The 20,529-nt window shown below is 42.1% G+C and overlaps 1 protein-coding gene across 1 annotated transcript in view; it reads right to left on the bottom strand.

Moving 5' to 3' along the window:
• The window catches only part of fgf14 (fibroblast growth factor 14), a 99,739-nt gene extending 79,456 nt beyond the window's left edge, over positions 1–20,283 (bottom strand). The window contains exon 1 of the mRNA XM_084545105.1: positions 20,178–20,283. Coding sequence (XP_084401231.1) covers positions 20,178–20,268 — 91 coding nt within the window. The 5' untranslated portion in view covers positions 20,269–20,283. The remainder of the gene's footprint in view (positions 1–20,177) is intronic.
• Between the last annotated feature and the right edge of the window lie 246 nt (positions 20,284–20,529).

Below are 20,529 nucleotides of genomic sequence, written 5' to 3'. Positions count from 1 at the left end.
AAACATGGATGGATGCTGAATTTGCCCACAAAGGGCCTGTAAGTAATGCTGGAATCACCACACGCTCCCCTCTATTCATGCTTCTGCCAAAGCATAAGCATCTCCAAGCAAAGGCAGTGGTACTTCAGGCTGCTTCATTCCCCCAAGAATCAATACAGCAGTCCCAGACTGATCACGCAGGTCATGAATCATAAATTTATCTTGTAACACAAATAAAACAATACCGGGTTAATCAGACCCTTTGATGAAGCCAGAGGGCTGGAAGGAACGAAGAAGAGAATGAGCAACATGTTTTGGTAAGCTGAGGTCTGACCGTTTCTCCGAGAGCATAATTACTCAGCAAATAGGATTTTCACTTTTGCTTTGCCCGTGTTATTGTGAAACACCTCGGTCAGACCTCTCTTTTTTACACTGTCACCGTGGAAAACCGTCCTCACATTGGGACCATGGACAACCATTAAAACGCCACATAAAAACACTATGTAAAACCTCTTTCCTGACGACAGCAGGACGTTTATGAATACCTACAACAGTCTCTGCTGTTTGATTACCGTAAAATCAGCTTGCACACGCAATTATCAAGCGAAATGGACATATCTGCATTTCTCTCCGACAAAGAACAGCTTATTTCTCCCCCGCCGTCCTTTGAGGCATGTGCAAATCCAATCTGAAGCCGATCTTGAGATGCAAGAAAATTTCCATGCAAAACTGACCACCGCCACAAATGGCATGACCCTAGCGGATCCAGCGGAATACACAATCAGCCTCTATTAGCATATCTCCACATCATTAGTTTGACAGTCCTCTCTCCGAGACGCATATACAATAAGGCACGACACAAACAGACAAACAGGGATTCTACAGTATTTTCTACAGCGGACAAACCTACAGCTGCTAAACGATCTCCGCCATCTGTTTGATTTCTTTACTTCTTTTAGCCTTGTTAACACTTGCTTGCGCACGACGGGGAGAGCAGCCACGTTCTTGCTGCCCTAACTTGAGACTATAATAGGATGATATTGTAGCATTTATCGCACCTTTTTAAAAGCCTAAATATTGTAGTTTTTGAGGAAGGCGAGGGTTCAGATGAGGAGTAACGATGCGACCGCGTGCCAATGGAAAACGTTGGCCAATTTTAACGACAAGCGTCCCATTTCAGCAGAAGCCTTCGTTTATCTTCACACCACATCAGGGGATTTTATGCCTCTCTTTTAAATAATATTTTTTTTCGTTGTTCAGACAATGGTGGACGCATCTCGACATTTGTCTCGATCCATTACACGACTCTTCTGAAAAGTAAACACAAAGGGACGTCTGCAAAGAGATGAGTCTATTGAGAGCATCACAATAGACAGCCAGGGTGTTTGGCCTTGGAGCTCGTGGATCGTGACTCTGTTTCTATGAAGGCAGGTCCGTCAAAGTCACGGCTTTATTAAGAGCAGCACGCTGGTAACATGTTAGGTAAGGCGCTGCAGCACCGCCGGGAAGTTTTCAGTTAGCTGTGCTTCTCGTGCATATTTTTAACGCGTGAGAGAAGAGAAGAGAAGAGAAGAGAAGAGAAGAGATTTGTGCCACCGTGGATCCACAGCCATGCATCAATCTACTTGGCTTCCTTTCTCTTGGCCCCGAAGACGGTTCATATTTTATGCAGGACAAATAATACGAAATAATCTTCAGAAGCAGTGCATACATAATGGCATTACCTCCTCCTCTTTGGCATACCGCTGCATAAAAAAAAATAATTGGGAGAGTCAATTACACACACACACACACACACACACAAATATATAGACATGCAAACGTACTCTCGTGCACACACAGTCTGTGACCTTCAGGTTTGATCATCTGCAATGCAGTGATTAGTTTTTATTGGTGTGGAAGGAGAATGCATTGACAAGACTTGCTCTCCTGCTCGTGTGGAGTTCATATATGTGCTTATTTTATATGTTCTGCTCTGTGATTCAAAGCATTGATTTGATATTTCCAAAAAGAAAAGATACCTGTCTGCTCTCATGACATCCATGCAGATCAACAGGTGTAATAGGTATACTAGATTTTATTCTACTTATTTTTTATTTCTATTTTATTTTATTTAATCTTTTCTTTTTATCTGAGGTTCTTAAGAGTGTGTTTTTTATGTACAACTAAGCTACTGTACCAAGCTACCAAGCAATTTCCCTTGTGGATCAATAAAGTTTATCTAAGTCTAAGTCTAATATTTGACACACCATGTGAGTTAACCAGTATTTCACCACTCCCTGCTGGGACTCACCACGCTCTTCTTCAGCGTTAAGCGCCTTGCGTACATGCCGCTCCACAATCTTGGCGAAAGACATTGCCTCCATGGCTGCAAACCCCCGACTATCTTAACTTTTCTCCTTTTAGCAACTTCAGTCAACGAATATCTTTTAAATCGCTGCTCCGGTTTTCACACTGCTCCCGGTGTCCCGCGTAGCTTGACACAACCTTTTAACCCAATCACACAGGCACGTCCGCCTTCTCACACTTATACGCGCGCACATACACACGCATGCATACCTCGCCTGTCACCCACTTGTGAAGACCCTGCCAACATCTTCCCACCAGAACCTTCCAACACGCAGATAACCGTATCCCACAGATAGCGCTGACACTTTCTCAGCTGGCTGGTGGTAGGCAACCAGAAATGTCAAGAGCAGTCACGTCATGGCTAAACGGCGTCGGTGACACGGAAGCTTATGAAGGGCTCGTGTGGCATGCGACGGCAAGCGAGACCTCGCTTTGAGTCACCAAGAAAGCCCAAAAAATATTGCCTGGTTGGTCAATTTGTGGCCTTTTTTTTTATACACAAGTGTTTCTGCTTCCATTATGTCCCCTGGTGCTGTATCTGTCTCGTATCTGACATGTTGTACCTGAGTGCTCGGCCATCTCCTGCCTAGTGTGTAAAACTGAAAACAACTGGCCTTTCTGTGCAAAGAGCCGAGCACTCACCACCACAAACAGGTTACTTAGTCACTGCCATCCTCTCTCTCTCTCTCTCTCTCGCTGTCTGAATAAAGGACAACAACTTCAAGATGGGGATGGAGAGAGAGGGAGGTGAAAATGAGACAGAAAATAAGAACTTCCAAAAGGTCACCGTAAAATATGTTGACAAAGCTGCGTAAGTACTCAGGAAAAACAAGTGTGTTCCATTGCTCCCAAACAATGTACACAAAAATGAATGCATACACAGAGAGAGAGAGAGAGAGAGAGAGAGGGAGAGAGGGGGAGAGAGACAGCGAGAGAGAGCAGGGGAAAGACAGAGGCAGCAGCAGCACAATACTGCCTGCTGCACTGCAGCAAAAATCTACACAGCATACCATAGCCACCACACAACCACCAGCACTGCACAGAACAGACCCCCGTACAGAGGGAGAGGCGTGATAGACAGATGGGGGTAGACAATGTCTCTGTGTGTGTGTGTGGTTGTGTGTGCAAAAACCGAAACACAAGCAGATTAAATGATAGAAGAGGAAGCAAAATGGTGTCTTTCTTATGAGCGTTTTCAAAGGGATTCAACAAATAACATGACTCAATCACATCACTCAAAGCCCAAGAGGACTTTCATACGCATGAAACCCGGCTGAACGCCACGGCCGTCTCGCTCGCTGCAATCTGCGAGACGTCATCCGAGTACAAAGAAACAAAACAAACAACGGATGATGCGCCGAATTAGGCCAATTTCCACTTTTAATCAGGCGGTAATCAAATCTCACAAACGCCGTAAAGGCAATGAGCCCCGAACCCCCGCTGTTAAAAAGATTTTTGTTAACAAGAAGATGGAGAAAAGTCCCCTCAGCCAGTCACGAGGCTCGGATGCTTCAAAGGGGCACACATAGGAGGGCTTGTTGATTCAGTTCCCTGTTGGTCAAAGGTTGTGGTTATTTTGACCACGAATAGGTTTAAGTATTGTTTCACATTAAGAGCCAGACGCCAGACAGGAGTGATGATAACACTGGCGTCAGGAGGGTGCACGTGCTAAACAGACCCATGAAAACTAACGGGTTATAAATTCTAAATGAGTTCTGTTTAAATTACAGTATCTGCTCTGCTCAGATAAGCAAACTGTATGCAGAATTTGTTTGTGGGCAATAGTCGAGGCAGGACTCTATTCAAGTGACTGTTGTGCTTCCTGAACAGAACTGGCATGAGAACAAGATCCAAACCAGTTCTCTGTTGGTCAAAAAGCCCCACGAGACAGAAAGCACTGCCACTCATCAGATGCCAAAACAACAAACTGTAAGGTAGAATTTTTTGCTCCTTTCCTCTGACAAGGACAATAAAAATAGTCCTGGTAGGTTATAGTAAAGTAACCTAGGACTGTGAGCTTGCATTTATTTTGGCCGGCCATCACAGTGCTCTGTCAGATGACCCTGCATTGCGGGCTGGTAAAAGTTGAGCCAAGTTCGGCTGATTTTTTTTGGAACACCTGCAACCTTCTGCACCCCTGTTGCGTCAAAAGACTGGTCCCGTTCGAGTAAACGAGAGCGCATTGGTTGTTGTTTGCACAGGGCTTCAGTCAAACTGCACCACTGCACACAAAGACCATCCTTTTCAGGCGTTTCACTGCTCATCCAAGTGGGTTCTTTTTTTTTGTCTTCAGCACTTTGTTAAAGCTTTATTTAGTTAGATAAGTAAACTATTGAATACCAATCGAAAAACTCTTCTGCACAGTTCAGCACTGAGCACATAATGCAGAGCATCACGTTATCTGGGCTTCATGAGCAGCTAGAAATGGAGCAGCTGAAAGACTGAGTGACCACAACCAGCTGGCCGTTGAGACAAACCTGGCAGACACATAATAAATTGGAAAGCAGAGTCAGTCCTGCCAAAAGAGGTAGAGACACAGCAACGCTGCAAAGAAGCAGCAACCAATTTGTCCACCAAAATATAATGTAAATATTAAGAACCCTGCGCACTCGAAAATTCAATATTTACTCGGGGAAAGAAAATTGACATACGGGGTAAAACAGGACGGTGAAAGCCAGTGGAACAAAACTACGTTGAGCTCCTTCAAAGGCTGCCTTCTTTTACATCTCACCATTTACATCCAGTTGTTAAAGAGATCACTCGCTTGCCAAAACATTAGGTACTGTAGTGGAAACGATATAACAGTCCTGTACCAAATCTCTCTTTGTTGGCTGTTATTATGTTCACATTATGTTGTAACCATAGACTGTATATAAATATGGACAACACATCCCCACTTCCTTGCATTGGCCATACTGATGCGATTTTTTCTGGGATATAGGTGGCGCCGTCTTGCAAGTTTGTAGCCAGAGTCTGCGCAATACGGTCCGAGAGTTGCGCCACGCGGAGCGGCGTCACATTAACCCGCCCACGCTTCCTCCAGACTCACGCACGTTTTCGTTTAATTAATACTGTGCTCTACTCCACCTCCTCCAGTTACAAATATATGTTGGATTATACACTGTACTTATCTATTCATTTTGTCCTATGGGACCGCTTTACGGAGCGGTTGGCATGGCAACTGGTTGTCATCATAATGTCACATCCTGTTTGTACAGCGTCAAATAACTGAACTAAAACGAGACTTATATGAAAAATTGACACGTGAACGTGTATCAGCATTATGTTATCTACATAAAATGAGAGAAACTATCTTTAAAAAAAAAATTATTTGACTTGTATTTTAGTGTTTCAGTTTCCACTAACATGGAGGAGGCGGAGCTTATGACCTATACTGCAGCCAGCCACCAGGGGGAGCTCTACTTGCTTTGGCTTCACTATTGAGGAGCAGTTCCGTAGTCCATCTTTATTTACAGTCTATTGTTGTAACAGCATAAAAAGGTGGTAATTCAACTGTATGATTTGATTTTGGAGGATGTAGTTTGTGATGCTTTAGTTCAGGACTGTTATAATGCATTTTTTTTCAATAGCATGAACTCAGTGTCTGTGTTCATTCTTATTTTGACTTTAATCACAGCATGTTTTTTCCGTTTCTTTACGATTCATTATGCAATAACACAAACCATCTGTTGTCTTTTTTTTTTTATAACATGATGAATTACATTTTGATTGTAAATCTCGTACACGCAAGACACCTTGGCAACGCGATCTCATAAGGCTGTTGTTGTTACGGTCGAGCCAATAAAAGAGAAAGAGACACCGCATCCTGCTCGTCTTATTGCTTCGGCAGGGAGCACAGTCAGATGATGGACAACAATATTAAATGAGCTACAGGCCAGCAGCCAGTCATGAAATCACATCAGCAATAAATCTTAATCAAATCATTAAAATGTACTTTCAGCACCGGGAAGGAGAAGAAGAAGAAGAAGGAGAAGAAGAAAACCCAGGTCTGTGTTTCCCACCAACGGTCCTTATTATTGTAGAACAGTAGAACGGTGGAACATCGAGCCATCACTTTAGCCCTGCGCCTCTGGCGCTATGATTTGTTGTAACACATACTGCGATACAATAACACAAACACTCACACAGCCCAGTGTGTTCAGTCTGGCGTGTTTGATAAAGGCTACAGATGCTACATTCCTGTCATCAGAGCCACAGGGAGCATGACCCGAACCTTCTCGTCGTACAGCATCAGCAACATGCTAATGGGATTGTATCATTTCCTGCTCACAGATAATGGCCTGGAAACAACATTACTAATTATATATGGACAGCACAGTCATTTAACCCTTCAGATGCTGGGTCTCGGGAGAAAGGTTTAGCTCCAGTTATATCATCATATTATTCTTTATTCTACACTCTGTACCAGTATCTATGTCTGCGTCTACTTCTTCTACTTCTTTTATTTCGTATTTCAATCAAGTCTAGTTCTTTTGATTTGCATTTTAGTCTAATCAAGCGTGAAATAATGCTTAATGCTTGAATTATTCTAACATCAGTATTCTTGTAACATCAGTATGAGGGCTTTTGTTGACCACTTAGGAGAAAGGTGAACCTTTCTGGCCCATCGCACAGAGGAAAATTAAAAGTCATACAAACTCTGGGATGCCTGTTTTGCATTTCTGAAAATTAAAACTAGCTAGAAAATCTTGAAAATTAAAGAAATACTCTTAAAAGGGAACTACTGTTTTTTACAACCTGGACCTTATTTCTGGCATAAAATACGATAGTTTACTCACCCATATAACTTTTATGTAATTTTTAGTCGTTTGGGGGATATTTAGATCTGGGTATATCCATATAGTGGGAGTGAATGGGGCACCGAAACGCAGCCTCTAAATAACGCATTATCTGCCACAAAACTCGTTCATTTCGCCAATATTTTGTTATGATATGCTAGTGCTATTCCCCGTTGAGTCCGGAGTTACCTGTTATCATCATCCGAGGTCTGTAGGTCAATCTACAGACCCCGGCTGATGTCTTCTGACCTGGATGATGTCATCTCTGAGCGCCACGCACACCCGCGACGGTCGGTTTGTTTACCTGTAATTTGCTACTGCAAGTTTTTAGCAACATGGCTGAATATTTTACGGATTCTGAGGTTGTGGACGAACCATAGCAGCAGCAAATAAATAAATAAGAAAATTTTATTCAGGCAAGTAAAATATGATGTCCCTCAACTTGTTTTTAAATTCTTAAACAAATTTATGACCAACCTACAAGACAAAATATTGCGTACTTTTCCATAATTTTCCTATTACATCTGTGTCACGATTACTGTTCACATTACTAAGACCAGCAAGCACAAAAAAAAATAAAAAAATTGTCAGTTAAATGAAATGACTTATTAGGAAAATACAAAATGTCAGACTTTATGGACTTTATAGAAAATATGAGTATTTTTAATCAATTGGCCTTGTCAATATAGCGCAGCGCTTTGCTTCTGGTTACCACTGAGGGCCTCTCATTTAGTCAATCATACCTTTGTAGCTCCTCGGAACGTGTTGTGTCGAGTTATACGGCGGAAATTACAGCTCTCTGGGGTTTCTTTGAGGGAGAGCTAAATGCTCCATTTAAAAACATCTCCACTATAATCACACCAGCTACTTTTCAATCCAAAGAGCAAATGTCACTGGCTGAGAGGACTATTTAAGAGTTAAGTTGTTACCACAGGGTGAACAGTGGTGCCGCTGAATAAACAGCAAGGTCAAAAAAAAAAAAAAGAAAAGAAAAATGCTATGGTACTAGCAATACTGTAGAATAGTACAAAAATGTCAACGCATATTGTGTTACGCTTTTAATATATTTCAATGAACATGACTGTGAAGGAACTACACCGATCACCCACAACATTAAAACCACCGACAGAAGAAGTAAATAACAATTGGCCATCTTGTGACAATGCAATGCATTCATGTGGATGTTACTTAGACATGTAGCACCCACCTAGACCAGAACATGCACCCCCCACCCTATAGCAATGACACTCCTTGATGGCAGTAACCATCCCCAAGCAGGATGCAGCCTGACACAGACACACAAAAATGTTTTAGGAACAACTAAAAAAAACATGAAGAACAAGACAAGGTGTTGACCTGGCCTCCAAATTCACTAGATCCCAAAATGATCAAGTATCTGTGGGATGATCCACAGAGGCCCCTCCCCTCAACCCATAGGACCCAAAGGCCCTCCACTAACAACACCTGTTGCCAGACACCACAGTCACAACTGTTTTGGAGGCACAAGGGAGACCTACGCAATATTAGAAAGGCAGTCATAATGTTATGCCTGATCAGTGTATGTCGTTCAATATCTCATCTCTGGAACTAACAAAAATATCTATGATGTTCAAACACTAAGAGCAGCAAGAGCTGTGTGGGAGTCAGGAACGGATATCAATTTAAGACCCGCTCACACGAGAATTGCTATGGATGTTTAAACCACAATGATCTACAGCTCAGGTTAAAACACTGAAATACTAAATCTTGATTGCTTTTTTTTAATATAATACCATCCTTATAACCATATTTGGAGTGAACCACATAATATATTGATGAGGTGATGCTACGTGGATTCTTGGTATTCTCTATGAATCGACATTCAACAATGATACATCCAGAATGCATGCAGTAAAGCAATATTTCTTCAACCCAGTCGACTGAGGATTAATGAGGCTTTAGTGGTAAACGGCAGAGGAGAAACGTATGTCACGGGCAATGTCATGTTACAGATGCAGATATTTCGTTGGTACTCGCTGGCACATCTCTGGGTTAAATGCAGTAGATCTAGAAATAGCCAAGTTGCTGAAGGAGCAGAATTGCGGCGGATGTGTGAAGAGAAGAGAGAGAAGAGATGACCAGCAAAGACGCAGATGTAGTGTCGTTTTCAACAGTTGCTGGAACAGCTTGTAGTTTTGGTACCATCAAGTTTATGTCGTGATATTTACCCCACGTGGAGCAAACATGCACGGAGAGAATATGTTTATTCCAGTTGAAGAGGAGCCACTGGATCAAGCGTTTACATGTTTTTGCCTTTTTTTTCACACCACCCCTCAATCAGATTCCTCTGATCAGGCCAGTTTGCTCTGATTGAGGTGGTCACATGAGTTATTTTCATTCTGATTGGACTATCATAGCGATGTCCATGTAAAATATAACCACTGTTGACTTTCACATAATTTCAAACCCTGAACTCGGAGACCAAATCGCTTTCTAGAGAAAAAAAAAAAGCCCTTCACACACCCACTAAGCCGGTTCTCATCCACTTTCATAGCGTTAATATCAACTGCACACAGAGCGTTCATGATACTTTACCATGAATTTGTTTTTGGTAATGATGATGAACTTCAAAAGGCTCATGATTCCGTGTCAGCTCCGCGGTACGACTGTTCAAACTTCTGGTCTCATAAATCAATAATCTCATCATCTAACTGCATTATTCTCCCTTGCTCTTCATCTCTCTCTCTCTCTCTCCCTCTCTCTCTCATCACTTTGTCATTTAATTGTGAATCAGAGTGCAGCGCAACAGCCCAGCAGAGACGCTCAGCAGCCCCAAGAAAGTCACAGCTATCACATGTCCGGTCCCTCTGGGATCCTGGAAGCCGAGAGTGTTAGGATGTGTCATACGTTAGAGAGAAACTCTGAGTAGTTTATTTATTTATTTTTTTGAAGGGGGTTCCAATACTATCTGACACGCATTTTGGACAGACCATAAATCCAGCTTTACACCCCTGCACTCGCAGAAATGTGGGATACGTCGCAGGGCTCCTACTATTAAGGGCAGAGGATGAGCCAAATTACAAGATGATTTATGGAGCCTCCATAAGAGGGCAGAAAACCAAATGGGGCTTTACTATCCCACTATTGTGACTCTTTGGAGATGTACTCCAACTTCCCAGTGTTTCTGCAAATTTTCAGAACTGAGCACTACTTCTGCAACACCAGATGAGATCCGCGATAATGTCCTGGAAATGTATGTCTTGCATAAGAAGAACCGTTTTAACATTGAGCGCACCGTTCACTAAACCCTCACCAAGCAGCAATTTAACAATGAGTGCTGCGTATATTAGGAATGGCATGCAGCAATTTGGACACTGTTTCTTTAAGAGTGCCAAAACAATAAACTCATAAGTAACTAGTGGATTAAGCTACTTGCATTCGTACCTGAGCATTACCTCCAAAGCCACAGACACATTATTGATTGGGTAGATTAGTTTGTTACAAGCCATGTTGCAGAAAGTGGGGAAAAAAAAAAAATCATTGTACAACTACATTGCATTTGTCCTAGTATCCCCCTTCCCACTGGGGGAATGCTGAAACTAAATAGAGTTATGCTGCAGTACCAGAAAATGCTATTTCTTTCTATGCATGTCTTCCGCTGAACATGAATCATTAAATGCGGATGTTTTCGGCTTTTTACTTGGGGCGCGCAGCTTTATCCCGAGTCGTACACAGTTTTATTGTGTATGCAGCCATCAAGCGCTCTTTCAGAATCCTTTTACAATGACCGAAGTTGTAACCAATCGAGTCGTGCATGCATTGAAAAGTCAGCAGGAGGACGCATTCACAACCGACGAGTCATTGAGTTTACGTCGGCTTAATTTAGCAACCCGCTAACACCATCAGGCAAAACAATGGAGGCCAATCAAATATGTCCACGCATATGATACAGGTAGCTTGAGTTGGTAACATGAATGCAGGATATAAAAAAGATAAAATAATTTCTGTTATGATAAGTTCCCAGTGTTGCAAAGAACTGAGATACTCAGACCTGCTACTCAAACTCATCTTGAGATTAATTAATCAGTTTGTCTTAGGGTTTGAACGCTATGCGCCAGAAATTTCACTGACCTTAAACGACTCAAAATGATTGAAGACAAGGAAGATCATAAAACTGACAACTGAGAAAGAATCTATTACACTCTCAGAAGTTATCACTTCAGATCTGACAAGATCATGTCAGTGCCCATCCAGAAATGGCCAATTTCACCACTCTGTGTCAAACATAACTCAAAACGGTCACAAAAAAAAGAAGAAAAAAAAAACGCAGCCGCCGTCAGAAACTGAGAAAAATCAAGTGTGAAATTGTTTTGAACATTTGTTGTCAGAGGTTTCTCTTGCGGTGACTGTTTTGATTACACTTTGTATATTTCATGTAGACGGCCTAATAAGGAATTAAATATACAACACAGCGTCCTCACAAAGCTGTCTAATTTTGTTAAATAAGCATCGTTTGCAGCAATCACACTGTAATTCTCATCCCTGTTCCTCACAGCGACCTTTGGCGCCACAGGTAGCAAACTGTATCTATGACTCAGATCACAAAGCAATCAACTCGTCGTCACTCACTTTCTACCTGCAGCTCATTCTGAGGATATTTGTTTGGCCTTTAAGAAATCAATGTGCTTTCTAACACCTACTTACATACAGTTGATGTTGTGTTGTACACTTTGAACAAAACCGAAATGTCATCTTGAGATGTTTATTGGGAAATGAAAGGTGCATTAGACAGTCTGCCACAGACAGATATAACCTCTTAAAGCAGATAGGAGGGCTAAAACGTTTTATTCAAAAGGACAAAATTATCTCCAGTGCCTTCAATAAGTGCAAGTTACAAAAAATAGCTTTGCACCATTAAAGGGTAATTACCCTTTTTTTTTTTTTTTACAACCTGAACCTTATTTCTGGCATAAAATATGATCGTTTACTCACCCATATAACTTTGGTGTCATTTGGAGTCGCTCGGAAGATATTTAGATCCAGCGGAGCGCCGTGTATATCCATATAGTGGGAGTGACTGGGGCACCGAAACGCAGCCTCTAAATAACACATTATCTGTCGCGGAACTCATTTCACCAATATTTTGTTATGATACGCTAGTGCTATTCCCCATTAAGTCCGGAGTTACCTGTTATCATCATCATCTGGGGTCTGTAGATTGACCTACTAACTTCTGACCTGGATGATGTCATCACTGAGCGTCGCGTACACCCGCGACGGTCGGCTTGTTTACCTGTAATTTAGTACTGCTAGTTTTTTGCAACATGGCTGAATATTTTTCCGATTCTGAGGTTGTGGACAACGACTTTGTTTATGATGGACGTCCTTACCGCTTTGAACCAGAGTATATGGAAAAGGAGCTTGTTGAAAGGAGGATGCGGAGGCAGAGAGAGGAACAGCTGGCCAAAGAACAACAATAGATAACAGGTAACTCAACGGAGAATATCACTAGTGTACCATAACAAAATATTGGCGAAATGAACAAGTTTATTTCGGCAGATAATGCGTTATTTAGAGGCTGCGTTTCGGTGCCCCAGTCACTCCCACTATATGGATATAGGCGGCGCTCTGCTGGATCTAAATATCTTCCGAACAACTCCAAATGACACCAAAGTTATATGAGTGAGTAAAAGATCGTATTTTATGCCAGAAATAAGGTCCAGGTTGTAAAATACTGTAATTCCCCTTTAACTAGAAAGAACACTTTACCTACATTTAAAAAGACTGATACGTTTAATACGTAGTTACCTAATCTGGAGGCAAATATAGATCCATCAGCTGACAAGAAATTGATCAGTCAAGCTGGCTTTCAAGACCAGCAACGTTCCAAATGATGTTCAGTCTTTATGCCATGTTATGTCTTTAAAATGGACTCCTACCCATTAGCTTGCATGTACTGTTTTATATACTGAATTTTTAAAGCTGTGTCCTGCGGATACACTAAGATATTGCCTTGGCAAATGGCCTTGTATTCATGCAGCGCTTTTATACCTATTGGTACTCACAATGTCCCATTTACACACACATTCACATATCAAAGCCTGGGAGCAATTCAGGGTTAAGTGTCTTGCTTGTCTTCTTGATCGTCTGCCGATCCACTAAACCGCTCCACCGACTGAGCCACAGTCGCCGCTGACACTTGAGTTGATTTGACAAACTTGTTAGCAAATAGCGGATCATTTGTACGTCCAGCCCATAAGGAGCAACATAAGCACTCATTTGGAGTCATGGCAACTTGGAAAATGTAGGTACAAAACACTACTCTCCCCTTTGGTCTCCGCTTATTCTTAAAGTAAATCTCTCTCCTTCACTGCTGAAGGCTTAATAATAAGTTCACCAGCTATTCACTTATTGGCATATACTTTTGTGCTTTTTCACTAAAAACTGCTGCATTATGCAACTGGAAATGGCTCTGACGAGAGCAGTTAGTCTGAATGAATCAAAATTGCAAAGCTGTGGGTCATAAAACCAATATAAAGAGTCAAAACAAGCAGAAACACAGAACTGTTAAACTCTTAAATGAGTTAATTTGTGTTTGGGTTTGTCACGACAAGTGAAGGCCATTACCGGGCCAGGTTTTTGCAGTGTGCCCTACACAGTTGGCACTATTCAGACCACTGTCGTCGGAGTCTTTAATTCGTAGTGGAACACGTTGAGTTTGGCGAGCCAGTGCACAAGAAGAGAATCAGAAATGATGAACAGAAGCAAATGACGAAGAAGTCAAGATGGAACACACAGAACGCTCTTCTCATTTTTCCATCTTCACCGACTGATCGGCGGGATTCAGGAGAGGCCGACTTTGTACAAAAGGTTTGAATATCAGTAGTCCTAGCTCTTGTGGTTTCTCTTTTTAGCTGACAAGTGCAGACTCTTGTCAACTGCTCGCACTTAGAGTCATTTCCTTTTATCCAGGTGCAGACTGTAGGCGCTAGTTGGTAGTTAACTGCAGTTTTTGAGGTGCACTCAAGTCCACCTTTTTGGCTCGGACATGGGCTACACGAGGAATGAATTCGGCTTTTGTTGCCACTACTTCTTTGATTTGGTGTGTCTTGGCCTTTACATGCATGATGCGAGACATTTAGATTTCCGCATGAAAACCAACACTAATAAATCTCTAACTAATTATAAATGTTGCAGATCACATTAAGATATTATCCATATTTGAACGAGAACGGATTCATTTCATGGCGTCTACTGGAGCTGAACGGAGAGTAGGTCTGTGCATGCCCGGTGAAGTCATCAGCCAGACCGCATCTCCGGTCATTTAGACGTAGTTCATGAATCCTCTTTAAGCAGCACACTTTTCTACCTCTCTCCCTCTGTATATATAGAAATATATAAATTCACAGACTGTATATAAGTTTACCCTCCCATCTGATTTGTATGTAAACTTGATTGCCTCACGGAGGGAGGTAGAATGTCAGGCAGGAATTCGAGCCTTATCGCCGCAGCTCATATTTTTCATGTGCAGGACAGACGCATCCCAAATTCACTACGGAAACTGATCTTGCGCTTATCTCGCCCCAAAAAGATGAGTGAAGCAGGTTTTCTTATTTTCTTGTTGACCGCTGCAGCAACACCCAACTTTCAGAGTTGGTAATAATAATTTTGCTTAATATTAAAAACACACGTGCTCTTTTTCAAGGTTTATCAATGGTGACACAAAGGTGTACAGTGGCAATAATGAGAGCATTTGCTAACCCTTTTTTTTGTATTTGCTGTGACATGCCTGTGAGTACAAAAGGTACGTGCATGTGAAGCTGCTGCAATTTAGCCTTTTACAAACTTAACTGCAATGTTTCTGTATGAAACCTAGCAACATGCAACGGTAGTCGGAGGGGGGATATTTTTAGCCAACCCTGCTGTTATTCTAATTGTAGGAGTTCTTGTTTGAATCTTACCCGTCCCCTTTAATTACACTGCCGCTTCTTTGTTACCGCGAATTAAACCGACGTGAGCCTCTTAGACAAATGAATCAAGTATCTCTTAACAGTGCTTCCCTTTTAAAATTCTCAAACAGCAATGATTTGGGGGGTAAAAAAAAAAAAGAAAAGCAGAATGTGAGATATATTGCTCTGAGATGAGAGCTGCATGAAGAGAAAAGGCCAGATGCGCGCGTAATTTCAGCACAGAACCGCGCGCGGTAAAATGATTATTACTTTTCACTGATAGATTCGTAAACCCGACACGACAGCCAAGCTGCACAGGCACGTGCAAAGGCAGGTCTTGTTCTTTAAAACCTGTTAACAGTCTAGTCATGAAAGTGTCAGCTACAATTTGTGACTGTAAACGGTGTAAACACATGTCTTTGCATCATCCAATTTCAGATAATGTTAAACACAAAATAAAATATATATATATCACAGCACTCAGTTCTAAACACCAGAACAAGGTCTCCAAACAATCAGAATGGTTAGTCATGCCAGAAACTCAAATAAATGATCTTGGGTCACAGCGAAATAGAGCAATAGCATTTCAGTGCTGAAGTTTTATTTGTACCTCTCAGCTCGGTTGGGATTGAGTTTCACTTGCTATGTTATGAAACATTATCACATGGATGCCTGAGGGTTCTCTGACCTGTAATGTCACCGTGATGTCAATGGGTATATTCTCGCGGACGCTAGCATAGTACTCCACTGACAGCCAGAATAATAACTCAATCAGGACAAACACGTAAACGGACGCAACCAATAGGAAAATATTAGCGCCTAATAACCACGCGAACGCTTGATCCGATCGGTTCACTCTGGGTGCAATGAATATGTTTTATCGGTGGATGTTTATTTGTGCATGACTGACAAAGGGAGTAAACATCAGGGGATGTGACGAGCTTCCCGGGGGAACAGAAACATGGAGGTAGCAACACAACCGAGTTGTTCAAACAAGATTAACAAAACAGGAATCATGTCAGTAGCAATGTGGTCATCTTCTTCTGTTGCATGAATTCGGTGTTGCTAATAATGTTGGGGCAATAAAAATCTTCTTCAAGCAGATCTGACAGCGGCCAGATCAACGTGGCACATGGCAAAAAAAGTTCTATTGTGACTGAGGCTTTGGGACACATAGAGAATTATGTCTTATCAGCTGATTTTAATTAGTGTCCAAGTAAAAGAAGCAACATTGTCCACACAAACGCAGCCAGTGAGCCACAGCTCTGTAACTCTAAGGAAGCCACCCACTGCTCTTCACACATCCACTGCAATTCTGCTCTTTCAGCAACTTGGCTATTTCTAGATCTGCAGCATTCAACCTAAAGGATATATCAGCGAGTACCAATCAAATATCCGCCTCTATAACATGTGGCAGTCTGTGACGTAACCTTCTCCTCTGCCGTTTACCACTAAAGCCCTAATTAAACCGCTGTCATTCACCGTGGCGGCGTGCACCCTTCAGTGACATTCTCAAAGTTTTACAATGACATCTACGCGGGCATCGTCCCTGCTACACGAGCTGCAGGGTGAAACTTACTGCATCTCCATCCCTACCACTCAGCTGCTTCATTACTTAATTGACTTAATGAAGGAGATTTACTCAAAGACATGTACCCATGCCCGTTACACAAGAGGGAACATTAAGGGTAGGTCAGCCGCTGGACCGACCCTTAGGACGAAGCCACTGCACATGAAGAAACAATCTTGCTGGAAAACAGTGACACAGCTGGAAGAATATTAACAGGTCAGTGAGTATAGAGGCTTAGTGACTTTATCTGAGGGCAATTTTGCAAAAGGGGCTAAAAGTGGACACATAGTCTTTACATGATGGCAAACTGCCACATCCACCAAGAAAGTGAGTCATTCTGTTGTGTGCTCGAGCTTTGACCCGGCATTTCACTTGCATCAGATTGCAGCATCTCTCTGTGGTTTATCTCAACCTCGTCCTCATCCTCATGAAGTCACGGCCGCTTTTGTGGGCGACTCCTAAGAGGGGAGATGCTTTAAACCATGCAATGTCAATGCCATGCGCTACCCATTAAGCTACACGAGCACCGCATTCACGTCGCCCCGCTCCAGCGCGAGACCGAGTGGTCTACTTGGAGAACTACTCCATACATATCCACCGTAAATGCACATCAAAACAGCTGAGACTAATGCATTAACTCTTAGTCTGAAAAGAGGGAATATTTAACCTTTTCTGTAGGTTGAAAGCGAAATTGATTTCACCATGGGAGGGCAATTCAAAGGCATGCAAACAGACCTTATATATAATAATAATAAAGGAGAGAAATGGGCTAACAAAGCAGAAAATATTATATACACAGATGCCATACTGAATCTGGAGATTGGAGGCTCACGAACCTAGAGGTTAATCACAGAGACACTGATAAAAAATACCAAAAGCTCTAGTAGTTAGCTATGGCTTAAATATTAACCCATGCTAGGATCAAATCAAGTGCCATCTGCTGGAGTAGAGGTGCTTGAAGACTCGCTTTTCACCACTTCAGACAAACTGTTGATGTGCACTATGCAAGCCTTTGTGTGTAGAAAGACGTTCAGATAACAGTTTTCGGATACGTCGACAAACACATCTTATTGATACGGTCAGGTTAGCTCGTTCATTCTGTGTTCTCTCAGCTATGTTGTGTTGCTAAAAATACAGCCAAGGAGCTGGAGCACTATATCTAGGCCTTTGCAGCTCAGGCCCTGGCGAGCAGCGTATTGGAAACACTTGCCTCTGCTGACAAAGGGCCACACAGAGGATTCACCGTTCTGTTTTATGACACCAAAAAAAAAAAAAAAAGCACCTCCGCAGCTGAAAACAAATCGGTTGTGTGATTTTTCAGACAGTGTAGATTCAATGAGTTAGCAGCTTTTGTAGTAGTAGGAAACAAGACTGCACCCCACTGACACAGTCTGCATTCTGGCCTACTTCATTTCTCTGTAAGCTCTATCTGCTGCTTCAGCACAAAATAAACAAATAGTGTGCACATCTTTAGTTTATGTTTCAATAATAATTCTCAAGGTAAATATGGGCTCACTTTGAAACGGCTTCACCTTTCAGACAACTGACAGTTGAGTCTCGGCTTTGATTGATTGTCTGCATTGGGTTGAGCACAAGTTAGGGAAGCAGTGTCTTACTGCAGCTTTTCCACTGAGCGGCAATCAGTCAGTTATCACCCCAGTGCTTACAGATGTCATGCAATTAACATTTTTACAGTTTGTCTTTTTCAAAGGTAAACACAAAAAAAAAAAAAATGCGAAAGAGGTTAAGTGACAACACTTACCCCTGTTTTAGAGCTCGTCAAACATCTGGAACAAAACATACTCCACTTGTTACCCAGAAAGGAAGAAAAAGGCAATTTTTAAATAATTTTCCAACAGGTTGCGACCACTCACTTCCTCATCAAGCTCGGACGAAAACGGAAGTGACGCAATCACGCAAAAAATAAATAAATAATTTAAAAAATGCAATCATAAAGAATTATAAAATAACATAAGTGCATATATGACTCAACATAAACGTATAAACTGTAATTATATAATAATAAATAAAAATGAACATTATTCGTACAAAGGTCAGGGTGAAGATATGCCACTTCCTGTTTAGATGTTTCTAGCTAGCTACCGGTTGAACTTGCAAGTTGAGAAACGAGTTTAAAACCTCATATTTAATGAGCAGCCCTTGTGTTGTTCCCTCTAATGTTTGTACAAGTCCAAAAGTAAAAATGTTTTAAACGACCTGTAGGGTTTTTGTAAAGTTAGCTTTGATAGCTACGCTAATTAATAGATGAAAAGAACAAACCGGGGCTAACTATAGCTTGATGCTAATGGTAACTATGACAACGACAAAAACCTGCGTAAGATAGGATAAGATGAGATTTAATTTATCCCACAGTGGGGAAATTTGCAGTATTACAGCAACGTATAGTTTAAGGGCAGTGAAGAATTATTATTACATTATAATGTAATGTATTTTTAAATGGCGTGTTTTTTTGTTTTCTCTCGTAGTCTCTTCAACGCATGATAGTCCCGCTACAGTGTGGTGATGATCTACTATACCGCAGCTGCAGTGAACTGTAGTACTGCTGCTGCTGCTGCTGCTGCTCAGCTCATCATCTTCCTTCCAACCAAGCTACATGAGGTAACAAGTAGCCCGCACTACATGCCGTCTACCTGAGGCTTTACAACAGCCTGTTGAAATAAACAACTCCTTCCTCACCGAGCCCCTGCAGTGTTGCATTTAATCAACTGCACTATTGTAACTAATGTAACTGCTGGTGTGATGCTGAAAAAAAAAGAAAAAGTCCGGCATCTGAATCGAAACGATGCCGACTGCCCAAGTGCAGGGTTTTTGCATTAGTGCAGTGGAGCCCAGTTCCCTGTTTGTTTGCACCTCGGCCGCTTCTTCAACGCGGAATCAACTTGTATGAAATCGCGTTTCCCCCAAAGGCCCCCGCATGAAGAACACCTGGCCTGCAACAAGGCAGAGGGACAGACATGAAAGACTGCTCTGTCTCCTCCGACTGGTTTGCTGAAAACGCTCGTTTAATAGAGAAGTGGTGATGCAGAGAGGGGGGAAATGCTGCTGCAGTAGTCTACCCGGGGATGGAATAATCTGGTTAGGGGGAATCACAGAAAGACAAAAAAAAAAAAAAACAGTGCGTGGATTTTATCCACTGAAATAACATCTTGCCCCTATGTGTGTGTGTGAGAGAGAGGGAGAGACAGAGAGAGAGGGAGAGAGCGAGCGTTATTTAAAAAGTTAGGAGATCATGGTGCCGTGGTGATGCAGGGGGGGCTTTGTGTGTGTGTGTGTGTGTGTGTGTGTGTCTGCGCGCTGCGTCCCCAAACCTGTGCTCGCCGATGTAGTAGCTGCACAGAATAAGTTGTTCCCCCCTCCCAGCGCCTCTGCACGATCCACTCGCTGCATAAATATGATTGCAGATCTATCACCATTACAACAAACAAAAGCGAATAACGCAGATACTCTCTCTCGCACACACGCGCACACACGCACGCATAACGCCGGTTCACAAGAGAAACGGAGGAGTAGGCATAACGGTGATGAGCTTACCACTTGGATTCTTGTTTTTCTTAAGACTCTTGCCACAAAGACACTGCAGCATATGCGTTCCTTTGCTGAAAATGTTCCAAAGAAACCACATTGATTTGGGCGAAGAGCAATCCAGTGGCTTAAACACCCAGATATAGATGAGATCCTTGCGGTTGCATAATAACACAATTGGATCAGTTCTCCCGAACAAGGCTACCAATTGTATCATAGAAAAATAGGTATATCCAAGTCCTATGCGCTTTCATTCACGTGACAAAATATTCAGTGTCTGTCAGACTTCGTAATAACGGTGTGTTTTCTTCTCCTGGCGTACAAAGAATGCCTCCTCAACTAGTCGATAATAGAAAATATA

Source organism: Chelon labrosus (assembly GCF_963514085.1).
Source record: "Chelon labrosus genome assembly, chromosome: 5".
Classification (NCBI taxonomy): domain Eukaryota; kingdom Metazoa; phylum Chordata; class Actinopteri; order Mugiliformes; family Mugilidae; genus Chelon; species Chelon labrosus.
The sequence above is the reverse complement of the archived record's forward strand: the minus strand, read 5'-3'. Positions and strand labels throughout refer to the sequence as shown.